Source organism: Rattus norvegicus, chromosome 12 (assembly GCF_021556685.1).
Source record: "Rattus norvegicus strain SHRSP/BbbUtx chromosome 12, alternate assembly SHRSP_T2T, whole genome shotgun sequence".
Taxonomy (NCBI): Eukaryota; Metazoa; Chordata; class Mammalia; order Rodentia; family Muridae; genus Rattus; species Rattus norvegicus.
The window spans coordinates 7,835,559-7,849,615 of NC_141545.1; the positions used below are offsets into that span (position 1 = coordinate 7,835,559).

Consider the following 14,057-nt stretch of genomic DNA (forward strand, 5'->3'; position numbering starts at 1 on the left):
TTCCACAAAATAGAAACAGACAGAGTGCTATCAAATTCCTTCTATGAAGCCACAATTACTCTTATACCTAAACCACACAAAGACCCAACAAAGAAAGAGAACTTCAGACCAATTTCCCTTATGAATATTGACGCAAAAATACTCAATAAAATTCTTGCAAACGGAATCCAAGAACACATCAAAACAATCATCCACCATGATCAAGTAGGCTTCATCCCAGGGATGCAGGGATGGTTTAATATATGGAAATCCATCAATGTAATCCACTATATATATAAACAAACTCAAAGATAAGAACCACATGATCATTTCATTAGATGCTGAGAAAGCATTTCACAAAATTCAACACCCCTTCATGATAAAAGTCCTGGAAAGATCAGGAATTCAAGGCCCATATCTAAACATAGTAAAAGCCATATACAGCAAACCAGTAGCTAAATGGAGAGAACTTGAAGCAATCCCACTAAAATCAGGGACTAGACAAGGCTGCCCACTCTCTCCCTACTTTTTCACTATAGTACTCTAAATCCTAGCCAGAGCAATCAGACAGAGAAAGGAGGTCAAAGGGATACAAATTGGGAGGGAAGAAATCAAAATATCACTATTTGCAGATGATATGATATTATACTTAAGTGACCCCAAAAGTTCCACCAGAGAACTACTAAAGCTGATAAACAACTTCAGCAAAGTGACTGGGTATAAAATTAACTCAAACAAATCAGTAGCCTTCCTCTACTTAAAGGATAAACAGGCTGAGAAAGAAATTAGGGAAATGACACCCTTCACAATAGTCCCAAATAATATAAAATATCTTGGTGTGACTTTAACCAAGCAAGTGAAAGATCTGTATGACAAGAACTTCAAGTCTCTGAAGAAAGAAATTGAAGAAGACCTCAGAAGATGGAAAGATCTCCCATGCTCATGGATTGGCAGGATTAATATAGTAAAGATGGCCATTTTGCAAAAACGAATCTACAGATTCAATGCAATCCCCATCAAAATTCCTACTCAATTCTTTATAGAGATAGAAAGAGCAATTTGCAAATTCATTTGGAATAACAAAAAACCCAGGACATCGAAAACTATACTCAACAATAAAAGAACTTCTGGGGGAATCACCATCCCTGACTTCAAGCAGTATTACAGAGCAATAGTGATAAAAACTGCATGGTATTTGTACAGAGACAGGCAGATAGATCAGTGGAACAGAATTGAAGACCCAGAAATGAACCCACACACCTAAAGTCACTTGATCTTTGACAAAGGAGCTAAAACCATCCAGTGGAAGAAAGATAGCATTTTCAGCAAATGGTGCTGGTTCAACTGGAGGTCAGCATGTAGAAGAATGCAGATCGATCCATGCTTATCACCCTGTACAAAGCTTAAGTCCACGTGGATCAAGGACCTCCACATCAAACCTCAAACTAATAGTAGAAAAAGTGGGGAAGAGTCTTGAACACATGGCACTGGGGAAAATTTCCTGAACAGAACACCAATGGCTTATGCTCTAAGATCAAGAATCAACAAATGGAACCTCATAAAACTGCAAAGCTTCTGTAAGGCAAAGGACACTGTCATTAGGACAAAACAGCAACCAACAGATTGGGGAAAGATCTTTACCAATCCTACATCTGCTCAAGAAGTTAGACTCCAGAGAGCCAAATAATCCTATTAAAAATGGGGTACAGAGCTAAACAAAACATTCTCAGCTGAGGAATATTAAATGGCCAAAAAGCACTTAAAGAAATGTTCAAAATCAGGGAAATGCAAATCAAAACAACCCTGAGATTCCACCTCACACCAGTCAGAATGGCTAAGATCAAAAACTCAGGTGACAGTAGATGCTGGCGAGGATGCGGAGAAAGAGGAACACTCCTCCATTGTTGGTGGGATTGCAGACTGGTACAGCCATTCTGGAAATCAGTCTGGAGGTTCCTCAGAAAATTGGACATTGAACTACCTGAGGACCTCTCTTGGGCATATACCCAAAGGATGCTCCAACATACAACAAAGACACGTGCTCCACTATGTTCATAGCAGCCTTATTTATAATTGCCAGAAGCTGGAAAGAACCCAGATGCCATTCAACAGAGGAATGGTTTAAAAAATTGTGGTACATCTACACAATGGAATACTACCCAGCTATCAAAAACAATGACTTCATGAAATTTATAGGCAAATGGAGTGAACTAGAAAATATCATCCTGAGTGAGGTAACCCAATCACAGAAAAACACACTTGGTATGCACTCATTGATAAGTGGATATTAGCCAAAAAGCTCAAATTCCCCAAGATGCAATCCACAGACCACAGGAAGCTCAAGAAGAAGGATGACCAAAATGTGGATGCTCCCACTCCTTCTTAAAAGGGGAGAAAATATCCATAGGAGGGGATATGAAAGCAAAGTTTAGAGAAGTGACTGAAGGAACGGCCATTCAGAGCATGCCCCACATGTGGCTCATATATATACAGCCACCAAAACTAGATAAGATTGATGAAGCTAAAAGATGCATGCTGAAAGGGACCGGATGAGACACATCCAGAGCATGTCCAATACAGAGGTCAATGCTAGCATCAAACCACTGAACTGACCCCCTTGGGGAGAATTAGAGGAAGTATTGAAAGATTTGAAGGAGCTTGCAACCCCATTAGAACAACAATGCCAACCCACCAGAGCTTCCAGGGACTAAACCACTACGGAAAGACTATACATGGACTGACCCAGGATTCTAACTGCTTATGTAGCACAGAATAGCCTTGTTGGGGGCACCAGTGGAAGGGGAAGCAAGGTTGGACCCCCCAGTGCAGGGGAATATGGGGGGGCAGTAAGGGGGATGAATGGGGGAATACCCATATGGTTGAGGGGGAGGGGATGAAGGGCGTATGGACAGGAAACCAGGAAAGGGAATAACATTTGAAATGTAAGTAAAGAAATATAACTAATAAAAAAAAAGAAGAAAAAAGAGTGAACTTGTGGCCTTAAAAGCTTCAATTGCATTAAAGGAATGAAATCAGGCCTGGGGGTGTTGTTCAATGGTTACAGCCCCTGCCTAGCACCCTCAGTGAGGGGCTAGGGGCAAGACTCAGGGGAATAGCCCTGCCTAGAAAGTCTCAGTGAAGGACTGCGGGCGTGGCTCAGGGGTAGAGCCTCTGACTATCAAATGTTTAAACGAAATAAGATTCTTTTATTCGTTCACTTCACAATTTGGAATTTACTCCAAAAAAAAAAAAAATACTTCCATATGTAACTCCTAGAACATTTCACATTAAGGGGGATTTTAAAAGAACAAAACTAAGAGCACAGGTTAGAATAATCACAAGGTGAAAATAATTATGTTCATGGCAAAAACACAGAACTAATGAATAAGTCAAGACTTCCAACTCTTAGTTCAAGAAGGAGATGGCACACAACTGTAGTAATCTGAACAACACACTCTCCGTTCAGAAAACTCACTAATCCTAAGAAACTATGAATCATTGACCCAACGATGTTAAAAGGGTTTTTAAAAGGCAAAACAGCAACAAAGAGATTTTAGCCTAAACTCACCACCTTGTATGAAATGTGTGTGTCTGTGTGTGTGTTTGCTCAAAAATTTCTTCCCACAAAGATTTTAAACCATAAAATTTTCCAAGAAATTTCTCAGTTGTCCAAGGACAGATCAATTCTGATTCTTTAAAATGGAAATGTGCCTAATTCACTTTAAGTGACTAGTAGATCGGATAACAAAACTTAATGAAGAGATTGCAAAATGAAACAGACCAAAAACATGGCCCAATTTCACTCATGAACAGCGATGGCGAAAATCCAAGACACAAAACAAAGCAAGCCTTGCCAATCAAGGTCACCACCGCACCAAAAGAAAAGTTCAGTGAGCAAGTTGTACCCACAGCATAGCAAGGATGGCCTGGCACCGGAAAGCCCCTTGAACATGGCTGTCAGGTGATAGAGGTCATTGTTAAGACTTAATGAGTTCTGGATTCTGTTCCCAGCCTGGAGCTTGCCAAGTAGTCTAGGCTAGCTGGCCAGAAAGCCCAGTGATCCCCCTGGCCCTGCCTCTCCAGAGCATAGACTGCAATCATGTTGTACCTCCACGTCTAGCTTTTTCCACACTGTCTGATGATTGGTATTGGTTACTAACTTGACACAGTCTAGAAGTGCAGTTCTCAACCTTCCTAATGCTTCCTAATACAGTTCTTCATGTTGTGGTGACCTCCCACAAGCCATAAAACTATTATTATTGCTACTTCATAACCTTAATTTTGCTACTGTTAAGAATCTAGTGTAAATATCTGTATTTTCTGATGGTCTGAGGGGAACCACTGAGAAAGAAGTCACAACCCACAGATTGAGAGTCACTGGTCTAGAGTCACGTAGGAAGGAAGGAAGGCCATCTCGTTGGCCTGTTAGCATGAATGCAGGATATTTGTTCTGACTCTTAGGTGGGAAGACTCTACCACTGTGGGAGGCATAATCCTGTAGGCCCAGATCCTGGACCTTACAACACTGGAGAAAATGAGCTAATGCACTAATGGGTATTAATTCATTGTTCTCTGCTCCTGGCTGCGGATGGGATGTGACTGACTGTGCTGCTCTGACTTCTCGGTGACTGATGGGATGTGACTGACTGTGCTGCTCTGACTTCTCGGTGACTGAGAGGGTTCATGTCGCCTGAGCTATGAGCCAAATTAACCCTTTCTCCCTTAAGTTGCTTTTCTTCAGAGTTATGTTATCACAGCAACGAGAAAAAAACTAAGTTATGTTGATTCTGGGGATCAAACTCAGGTCCTCTTTACTGACTGGGCTATTCCCCAATCTGCAAAAAGATTTGTCAACTGCATCAGGAGTTGGCTCTGGCCGAGGATTTTTCCCCATCGACCCTTCACCATCCCCACCCTATGTCTTGTCCACCACACCCATGCTGCTTTGCTGAAACTTTTCCTGAGAGGAAGAAGCCAAGAAGGAACTAGAGCATTCTTGGTTCTTGGTCAAACATAGATGGACACACTCAGCCCTGGCCAGTTGCTACCCCTTCCTGTTTCCTCCTCTAATAGAAGAGTGTCTTTGTTGAGCTGAATGATCTTAAAACACTGCTTCCTCTTTTCTGGGACTGTCAGGGGCACGGACACAGAATAAACAGTGTTGAACTTCATATTTGGGGCTACGTATTGTTTACCTTTAAAGAGAGAGAGATTATAACATAGGAGGAAGGACTTATTCTGACTCAGTCTCAGGGTACAGCCCATCACAACAGGGAAGCCATGACAGCAGGACCACGAGGTGGCCGATGAATGCTAGGATCCAACCTTCTTTCTCGTTATATCGTCCAGAACTCAAAGATGGGGAACAATTCTCTCTCTCTTCCCACCTCAGTTGACCCATCTAGGGATGTCACCATAAACACACCAGAGATTTATGTCCTGGGTGATTCTCGATCCTGCCGGGTTGATAATGTTAACCTCTGCAAGGTGGGAATTCAAGCTGAAGAGAATTGAAAACTAAGAAATATTTTTACATGACCTGAAGAGGAGCTATCGGAGCCGGAGAGATCAGTCAGTGAGTAAAGTATTTCTGATGAGCTGAGTTCAATCCCCAGAACCCACACAAAAGCCAGGTGTGGTGCCCGTAGCCTGTGATCCAGATGCTGGGGCTTGGGGCGAAGCAAAACCAAGACTGGGGTTATAGCTCAGTGGTATATTTGCCTAGTGCGCACAAGACCCTGGGTTTGAACTTCAGTCCTACAAAAGTTAGTTACTTATTACTTAAAGGAAAAGGAGTGACACAAGTGAGCTCTGGAACAGAGGTGTTTGCAGAAGCCCTACTTCAAATAACTGAAGAGAGGAAGCACCACAAATGTGGGCCGAGTGGTTAAACTGGTGGGATCCATACGATAAGCTGTTAGCCACAAAAAAAAAAAAAAAAAAAAAAAAAAAACAGCAATCAGGACTTCATGAAATTACTACATGAGCGGATTTTCAGAACATGGTTCTCAGAGAAAGGGAAGCAAGAACGCATACTAAGCTATATATTATCTGGTTCTGTGGAATCTGCCCAGAGCAGGTGAATCTACATACACACTGGCAAGCTGATGGCTCCTTGCCAGGAGCTGTGGGAATCGGGATTGGGAAGTAAGCAAAATGGATGTAGGGTTTCTGTAGAGGGGTAATAAGAATGTTCCAGAAGCAGAACATGGGGACAGTGACACTATATTTTTATACTATATGTACATACTAAATATATTTTACCACAATCAGAACACAACGTTTTAGCCAGGATTTCTAGACTCCCAACACTCAGAAGACTGTCAAGAGTTTGAACTGATCTAGGACTACACAGTGACGCTTTATCTCAAAGAAATCCAACATTCACATCCCCTCCACTTGATGAAAGTTCTAGCCGGCACGGGGAGGAGAGACACGCAGAACACACACACACACAGAGCTGAATCAATGTCCCTGGCAGCTCCCTGGGGTACGTCAGGTGTTCTGTGACAAAGAACAGATTTCAATTCCCACAAGGATCTGGTGACAGGATAGGAAATAACTGGTCAATGAATTTCGTCAAGCCAAAGAAAAACCAGTTAGACCAGTTACCAAGTCACCAGGCAAGCCAGCCGGAACCACCTCTTCATAAGTATGCATTGCCCTCTATCCAGCGTCTTCCATAAATGACTGGGACAAAAATTCTCTCACAACAAAAACAGAAAAATTAAGCTTCCCCTTGACATCCCTAAGAATCTTCCAGAAAACTGTGCACTTACCAGATAAGTTTTCATATTCATCATTAGTGACTGAACACTAGGGACAGGGGAGATGGTTCAGTGGGTAAAGTGCTTGCCTGCGAGCATGAGGGACTGGAAAATAGACCCAGGAGGATCTCTGGGACTTGCTGGCCAGCCAGGAGAACTACCTTGATAAGATCCAGGTTCAGCGCAAGAGAGCCTGTCTCGAAAAATAACATGGGTGAGGCAGCAAGATGATTCAGCAGGGAAAGGCATTTCCCACCAAGACTACCTGGGGACACACACACGTGGTGTAAGGAGAGAACCAACTCCCTCAAGTTGTCTTCTGAGCTCTACAAGCACACTGTGGCACACCACTCACACATTCATTCACTCATATATTCTCTCTCTCTCTCTCTCTCTCTCTCTCTCTCTCTCTCTCTCACACACACACACACACACAAGAGATAGATGATAGATAGATAGATAGATAGATAGATAGATAGATAGATAGATAGATGATTGAATTTATAATTAAATAAGTTAGGGATTAACAACTAATAATAAAACATAACAATATACCATGGTAAAATTATGTAAATGTGTTCTGTCTCTCCCTCCTTTCCTCATCTCAAAATACTTTTTAAGCCTCCAGCGCATCACTTAAAGGAGGTTCACAACCTGTAGGTCACATATCTGATATCCTGTGTATTAGATATTCACATTAAGATTCATAACTTTTGCAAAATTACAGTTATCAAGTATCAATAAAATAATTTTATGGGTGGGAGTCGCAACAACACGAGGAAATGTATTCAAGGGTCACAGCATTAGGAAGGTTGAGCATCACCAACTTAAACCCTTTGCAGCTTCTCTCTAACACGTGAGAATTATCGGCATGTCCGCTTAAGCCTTTGAACTGATATTAGGTAAGATGAGTATTACTTGAACATGAGCACTGGGAGACAGCAGCAGTCTGTGGAGCCAAGATGGCCATCAGCTGACTAACAGGAGCAGAGCAAATACCTGTGGAAACGCTGGATAACATCCCAGTCCCACCCCAGAAGGAACGGTGCAATACCCCATGAATCTATTTAAAATGGTGCTTTTAAAATGCGAATTCTAGGGGCGTGGCGGTTTTCCAATTATTGTGTCTATGTGATGGTATACGTGTGTGTGCTTGCATGAGGAAGGGAAAGTCTATGATGCAGTCTTGAGTGGAGTGGATGCTGTGCCGATGTCCTCTGCAGAGCAATGTGGCTCGTGGTCCAGAGCTTTTTAGGTTTTCCCTTGGCTCACTGGTCCACTTCCATTGTCCAGAACGCTCTCCCCATCTTCCTAAGTTGTCTCCTGTCTCTGCTTCCCACCACAGGTGTCTGATCTAATTCACCGCACTCCCCAAGAGTTCCCGAAGGGTTCCCGTAAAAATCTAACCCAAAGGTCCAAAGATTCAACACCCATTGAATCTTTAGTCTCGGGTGGGGGCAAAGAGAAGTAACACTTCCTCCCCTCCCTCCCCTGCTTCCCGTGAGCTAATCCCTAAACCACCCACTCCCTTTCTCCCATTCACTAGTCCTTCCCAGGGACTTTTACAACATGTGAATGAGGTCACTTAAGCCATAAACCGTTAATGAACTGCTCTCTTGGACATCAAAACACAATAAAAGCTGGCACTCAGTACACAAATGCCCAGGTACAGGGAAGGGAGGCAGAACAGCCACGGGGAGGGGGAGAGTTTCTTCTTCTTCTTCCTTCCATCCTCCCTTCCTTCCTCCTTCCCTCCTTCCTTTCCTTTTCCCTTCTTTCTCTCCTTTCCCTCCTTCTTTAGAATAGAAGGTCTCCTTTTTTCCTTTCTGTCTCTTTCTCCTTTCCTTCTCTCTTTCGTTCCTTCTTTCATTTTTTCTGGGGTCCAGGGTTTTGCTATAATTTGGGGTGCTCTCACATTTGCCATCTTCCCGCCTCATTCTTCTCAGGACTGGAACTGCAGGTGATGCTCATTGGTTTATGCCACAAACAGCTTCCAGAGTCCCCAACAGCTCTCTAGGAAGCACACGGAAACCCCAGTAAACCTCATAGGTGGAGAGCTCCCTGGAGCGGAGGGCGGAAGACTTTCCAAACGGTAATAGTTAAGAGTGAGCAGAAGGTCGTCTTAGGTGTAGAGTGCAAGGCATAAAGAAAGGAATGTGGAGGTCAGTTCAGAGCTCCTGCCTAGAATCCCCCAGCGAGGGGCTGGGGGCGCTCACTGCTCTGCAGAGGGGCTGGGGGCGCTCACTGCTCTGCAGCACAGCTCGGTCCTCAAGTGCGCAGGGCTTTGCTTTGGAGTCAGTCCTCATCAACTCCACCGCCACTCTCCGGTAGCCCTGAACATTCGGGAGCATTGTCTCCACTGAACAAGGAGGCTCGCAAATGAAACTGACAAAGGATGAACAAGCTTCAAAGAGGAAAATTAAATTTAGATTTCCAAAGCCCACATAGGGCCTCCGCCGACAGGGAAGGGTGGAAGCAGAGAAACCCTGAATGATAAGTAAACATGTTTTCAAAGGCTCTGCCCTGAAATCAAACACATACAAAGATAAACTACAGGCTTCTCACCCACCCCAGGACTTTGTGAAAGTTTTTTTTTTTTTTTTTTAAACAGCACTCAAAGGCCAGTTCTCTCCTCTCAAGGCTAGGAGTCCAGTCCACAGGTCCAACACTTCTGGAAAGCCATTTGGCAATCCAAACCAGGAGCCTCTGACCCAGAAATTTCATTTCTGGAAAACAAGCCTAAAAGAAACACACATGGAGCCGGAGTTGTCACGGCAGCTAAGAGCACTTGCCCTTCTTGTAGAAGATCCAGGTTCAGCTCCCAAAACCCACAAGGCACCTCAGAAACATTAGTAGCTACAGTTTCAGGGATCCAACACCCTCTCCTGACATCTAAGGGCACACATGTAGTGCACAGACATCCATGCAGGCAGAACACCCATACACAGAAATAAAAATTACTGCAAATGAATAAATAAATAAAGCTTGAACCTCAAAACAACCAAATTCTTTTTTTTTAATAAAACCAAAATAATCCAAGTAAGTGCCTTATAACTCAGAAGGCTAAAGATATGGAGGCAGTAGATCCACAAAGGGAACAGAGAGATAGCTCAGTGGGTAAAGACGCTTGCCACCAGCCAGATCGCCTCCATTTGATCCTCTAGACCCACACATGAGGAAGGAGAATTATTCTCTAACCTCCATGTTGGTCATGGCATCCCCATATTCACATTTATAATACATAGACACACACATGGAGAGATAAATGATGTTGGTCATAATGATAAAGATAGATAGATTATAGATCGATGATGGGTAGATAGGTAGGTAGATAGGTAGATAGATAGATAGCTGATAGGTAGATAGATGATAGGTAGATAGATAGATAGATAGATAGCTGATAGGTAGATTGATAGATAGATAGATAGGTAGGTAGATAGCTGATAGGTAGATAGATAGATAGATAGATAGATAGATAGATAGATAGATAATAGTTAGATAGCTGATAGGTAGATAGATAATAGGTAGATAGATGATAGGTAGGTAGGGAGAGAGAGATAGCTGATAGGTAGATAGATGATAGGTAGATAGATAGGCAGATAGCTGATAAGTAGATAGATAGATGCATAAATAGATGATAGATAGCTGATAGATAGATAGATAGATAGATAGCTGATAGATAGATAGATAGATAGATAGATAGATAGATAGATAGGTAGATAGATAGATAGCTGGTATATAGATAGATAGAAGCAGATAGATAGATAGATAGATAGATAGATAGATAGATAGCTGATAGGTAGATAGATGATAGATAGATAGATAGATAGATAGATAGATAGATAGATAATAGGTAGATAGGTAGATAGTTGATAGGTAGATAGATAGATGATAGGTAGATAGATAGGCAGATAGCTGATAGGTAAATAGATAGATGCATAAATAGATGATGGATAGATAGATAGATAGATAGATAGATAGATAGATAGATAGATAGACAGACAGCTGGTAGATAGATAGCTGATAGATAGATAGATAGACAGACAGACAGACAGCTGGTAAATAGATAGCTGATAGATAGATAGATAGATAGATAGATAGATAGATAGATAGATAGATGAATTTTTACATTTCCTTTTCTGAGTATCTCTTACAAATTGACTTCTATGATCAGATAAGAAAAGCATGCTAAGTCAAATCCATACTCCTGCATAGACCACTCCTCAATCAAGCAGAGGACCACAGAGACATCACTATCCAGCATAGAGGGTGGCAAACAGCTCCCAAAAGAGTCTGACCCCCTATTTATTTTTCATATATAAAGTTTTTTTACACATATGAACACATATGTAAAAAAAATCTTGATAGCTAACTGTGGCCACTTGCCTACTACAATGGCCAAGTTTCAGTTCCATCAGAGATTTCACTCCTCACAGTCTCAATAACCCACAGTTAACTGTACAATATCCAATGGGTATACCTCACAGGTAGGGGGATGCATGTATTTTTATGGAGATCCTAGGGTTTGGACCCCACAGCCTTCATCACCTAAACGTTCCCAGGAGTCTACTGCCCCTGGGTCTACTAACCATGAAGGAATCTTTAGAAGGCGTTGCCACCTTCAACATACCTTTCTGACAATGACTGTGTGTCCAGCACCGTTCCACAAACTGCCCATTGATGACGGTGGCAGGGCAGTTGGTCTTGCCCTTGGCTGTGCCTGGACAGACGTCCCCACATTCCTCATTGTCATCTTTGTTCAGTACAATGTAGTTGTCCTCCACGGAATCCAGGATGCGGGACCAGTCGATAGTGGCCAGGTAGCAGAGTTCATTATTCTTCTCGATGCGGACAGAGCCCCGGGTGATGTTCATGAGGTTGTAAAGACCCAGCTCCTTCAGGTGGACCATCTCGAAGATGACCAGGGCATAGTTGAAGAAGAGACGGGAGCCTCGGATGACTGTGAGGTTTGGGAAGAGGTCTTTTAGACTTTCTAGGCCATAGACACGGAAAAGAAGCAGGTAGTCTGTGATCATGATGAGTTTGGGGAAACTGAGGTCTCGGAAATCTTCGGGTCTGGTCTTGAACATCAAGAGGATCTGCAGATGGCCCTCAATGACCGAGCAGTTCTCCAGCTCATGCAGCCTGGTCAGGTTGTTCCGGATGTCCATTCCCGGGCACACTAGAGGACAGATAATGAAAGCCAAGCAAAGTAGGTCAGCCAGGGACTCTAGAGCTGCTAATGGAACTAGAGCCTAGAGTTGGGGAGACAACAAAGTGTTTGTTGTACAGGTGTGAGGGCCTGACATCTATGCCCAAGACCATGTGATAAGCTAGTGCAACAAAATATGTCTGTGAGGGCTGCAGGCCTTCAGAGACAGATGGATCCCCAGGGTTCACTGGGTTTCTTCTACTAGTGAACTCCTGGCCAGTAAGAGACCCTGTCTCAAGAAACAAGATGGGGGACATGAGGAAAAACTGACCCTTGAAATTGGTCTTGGCCTCTGACACACACACACACACACACACACACACACACACACACACACACACCAGGGGTATATATCACAGAGCACTCTAGGTCAGCATGGCATATCACAGACTCTCCTGCACATCTGCTCTCACTGCTGCTCTGCTCACAGCTGAGAAAATGTCTGCAACAGACAAATAGATAAAGAAAATGTGGCACATATTATATATATGTTTCATCCTGAGCACACACAGGACATGGTGACACACACCCATAATCCCAGCATTTAGGAGGTAGAGACAGAAGGGTCAGAAGTTCAAAGTCATCTTTGGCTATACAGAGAGTCAGGGGGCCTGCCTGGGCTATTTGAGACCCTATCTCACAAAAGTAATAATAATAATAGATAAGAACAAAGATGTGGGATGTATAAGCAATGGGGTATTAAGCAGAAAAGAGACCAGTTGGGGTAAAGAAAGATACCAATAGATGAGCAGAGAGCCAAGGACAGATAACACAGCAGGGGTGATAAACCAGATACGATCATATATGCATAAAATGACATAGCTTGGAACCCATTCTTCTATAAGTCAACCAGAAGACTTAATGAAGAAAACGAACCAGGACTCCTTTTCAATCTTCCTGGTTGTTAACAGTATGTAAAAGCTCTCTTTCCTTAATATTCTCACCAGCATTTGTTATTTCTTATCTTTATGGTAGCAGCCATTGCCCCTAACTGTGGATGAACAGATAATGGTATACAGTGTGCCAGGTGTGGTGGCCACCTATAACTCCAGTGATCAAGAGGCTGAGGCAGGAGGATTATGAATTTAAAGATAACCTGCGTTGCATAGAACGGGTTGGGAGACATAGTTCAGCTGTAGAACCCCTGCCTAGAATCTCCCTCTGAGGAGATGGGGCGATGGCTCAGAGGTAGAGGTCCCTGCCCACTATACAGAAGGCCCCTACCCAATCCAAGGTGGAGAAAGCTACCATTAGGACCAGTGCCAGTTTTGTGGTCACCCACTGTGGGCTCTGCATTTCAAATTCCTAAGCCAGCCTGGATGAATGGCTCTCCCTGTAAAGCAACCGTGCCTAAATAATTCCTTTCAGAAAGCAAAGAACATAATTCCTTTGGCAGGCCCAGTTCGAAGCCGTAACATAATCATCACCCTATCTGTGAGGCAATCGGCTCAGCAGGATTACTGAGGGTTGAGTAAGATGTCCAGTGCAGAGGAAAGAGCAGCTGACCTAGACCAACCGACCCCAGCTCAGTGCCCCTGAGCCTCGGCAAGGAAGTTCTTCAGGAAGTGACTGACAGGAAAAAGGACGTGCTCGCATCAGAACGGGGCAAGGAAAAACCAAGTGTGTTGGTTTTGTGTTTACCCACCTCCCTGGCTGACTCCGCTTCCTTGGCCTGCCCTCCAGATTACCAAAGTATAATTCCCCTTTACCTGGGTGTGATAAGCACTTCCCAGGAAATCCAATCTCCATTTCTTTTTTTGCCCAAACACAAAGGGAGTGCAGATCTCCTAAGGGTGGTGTGCCTGCCAATTCCAACACAATCCACAGCTTCCCATGGCCCTGCACACGCCAACCATAGTCCTTGGTATTCCCGAAACCCTCCATCCCTTAAGCCATGTGTGCTGATTAGTTTTATTAACTTGACACAAGCTTGAGTCGTCTGGGAAGAGAGAACCTCAATTTAGAAGCTGCCTTCATCTGACTTGCCTGCAAGCCAAGTGTGTGGGATATTTTCTAGATCGATGACTGATGTGGGAGGGCCCAGCCCACGGTGGGTGTTGCTGCCCCCAGCAGGTAGTCCTGGATTGTTTTAGAAAGCA

General features: G+C 43.4%; 1 protein-coding gene across 4 annotated transcripts in view; it reads right to left on the reverse strand.

Moving 5' to 3' along the window:
- Positions 1 to 14,057, reverse strand: part of Insr (insulin receptor) — a 138,074-nt gene that overhangs the window by 103,052 nt on the left and 20,965 nt on the right. For all 4 annotated transcript variants that reach the window (XM_087577748.1, XM_087577747.1, XM_087577746.1 and 1 more), the window contains 1 exon segment: positions 11,377 to 11,928. In XM_087577748.1, the coding sequence (XP_087433874.1) occupies positions 11,377 to 11,928 (552 nt within the window).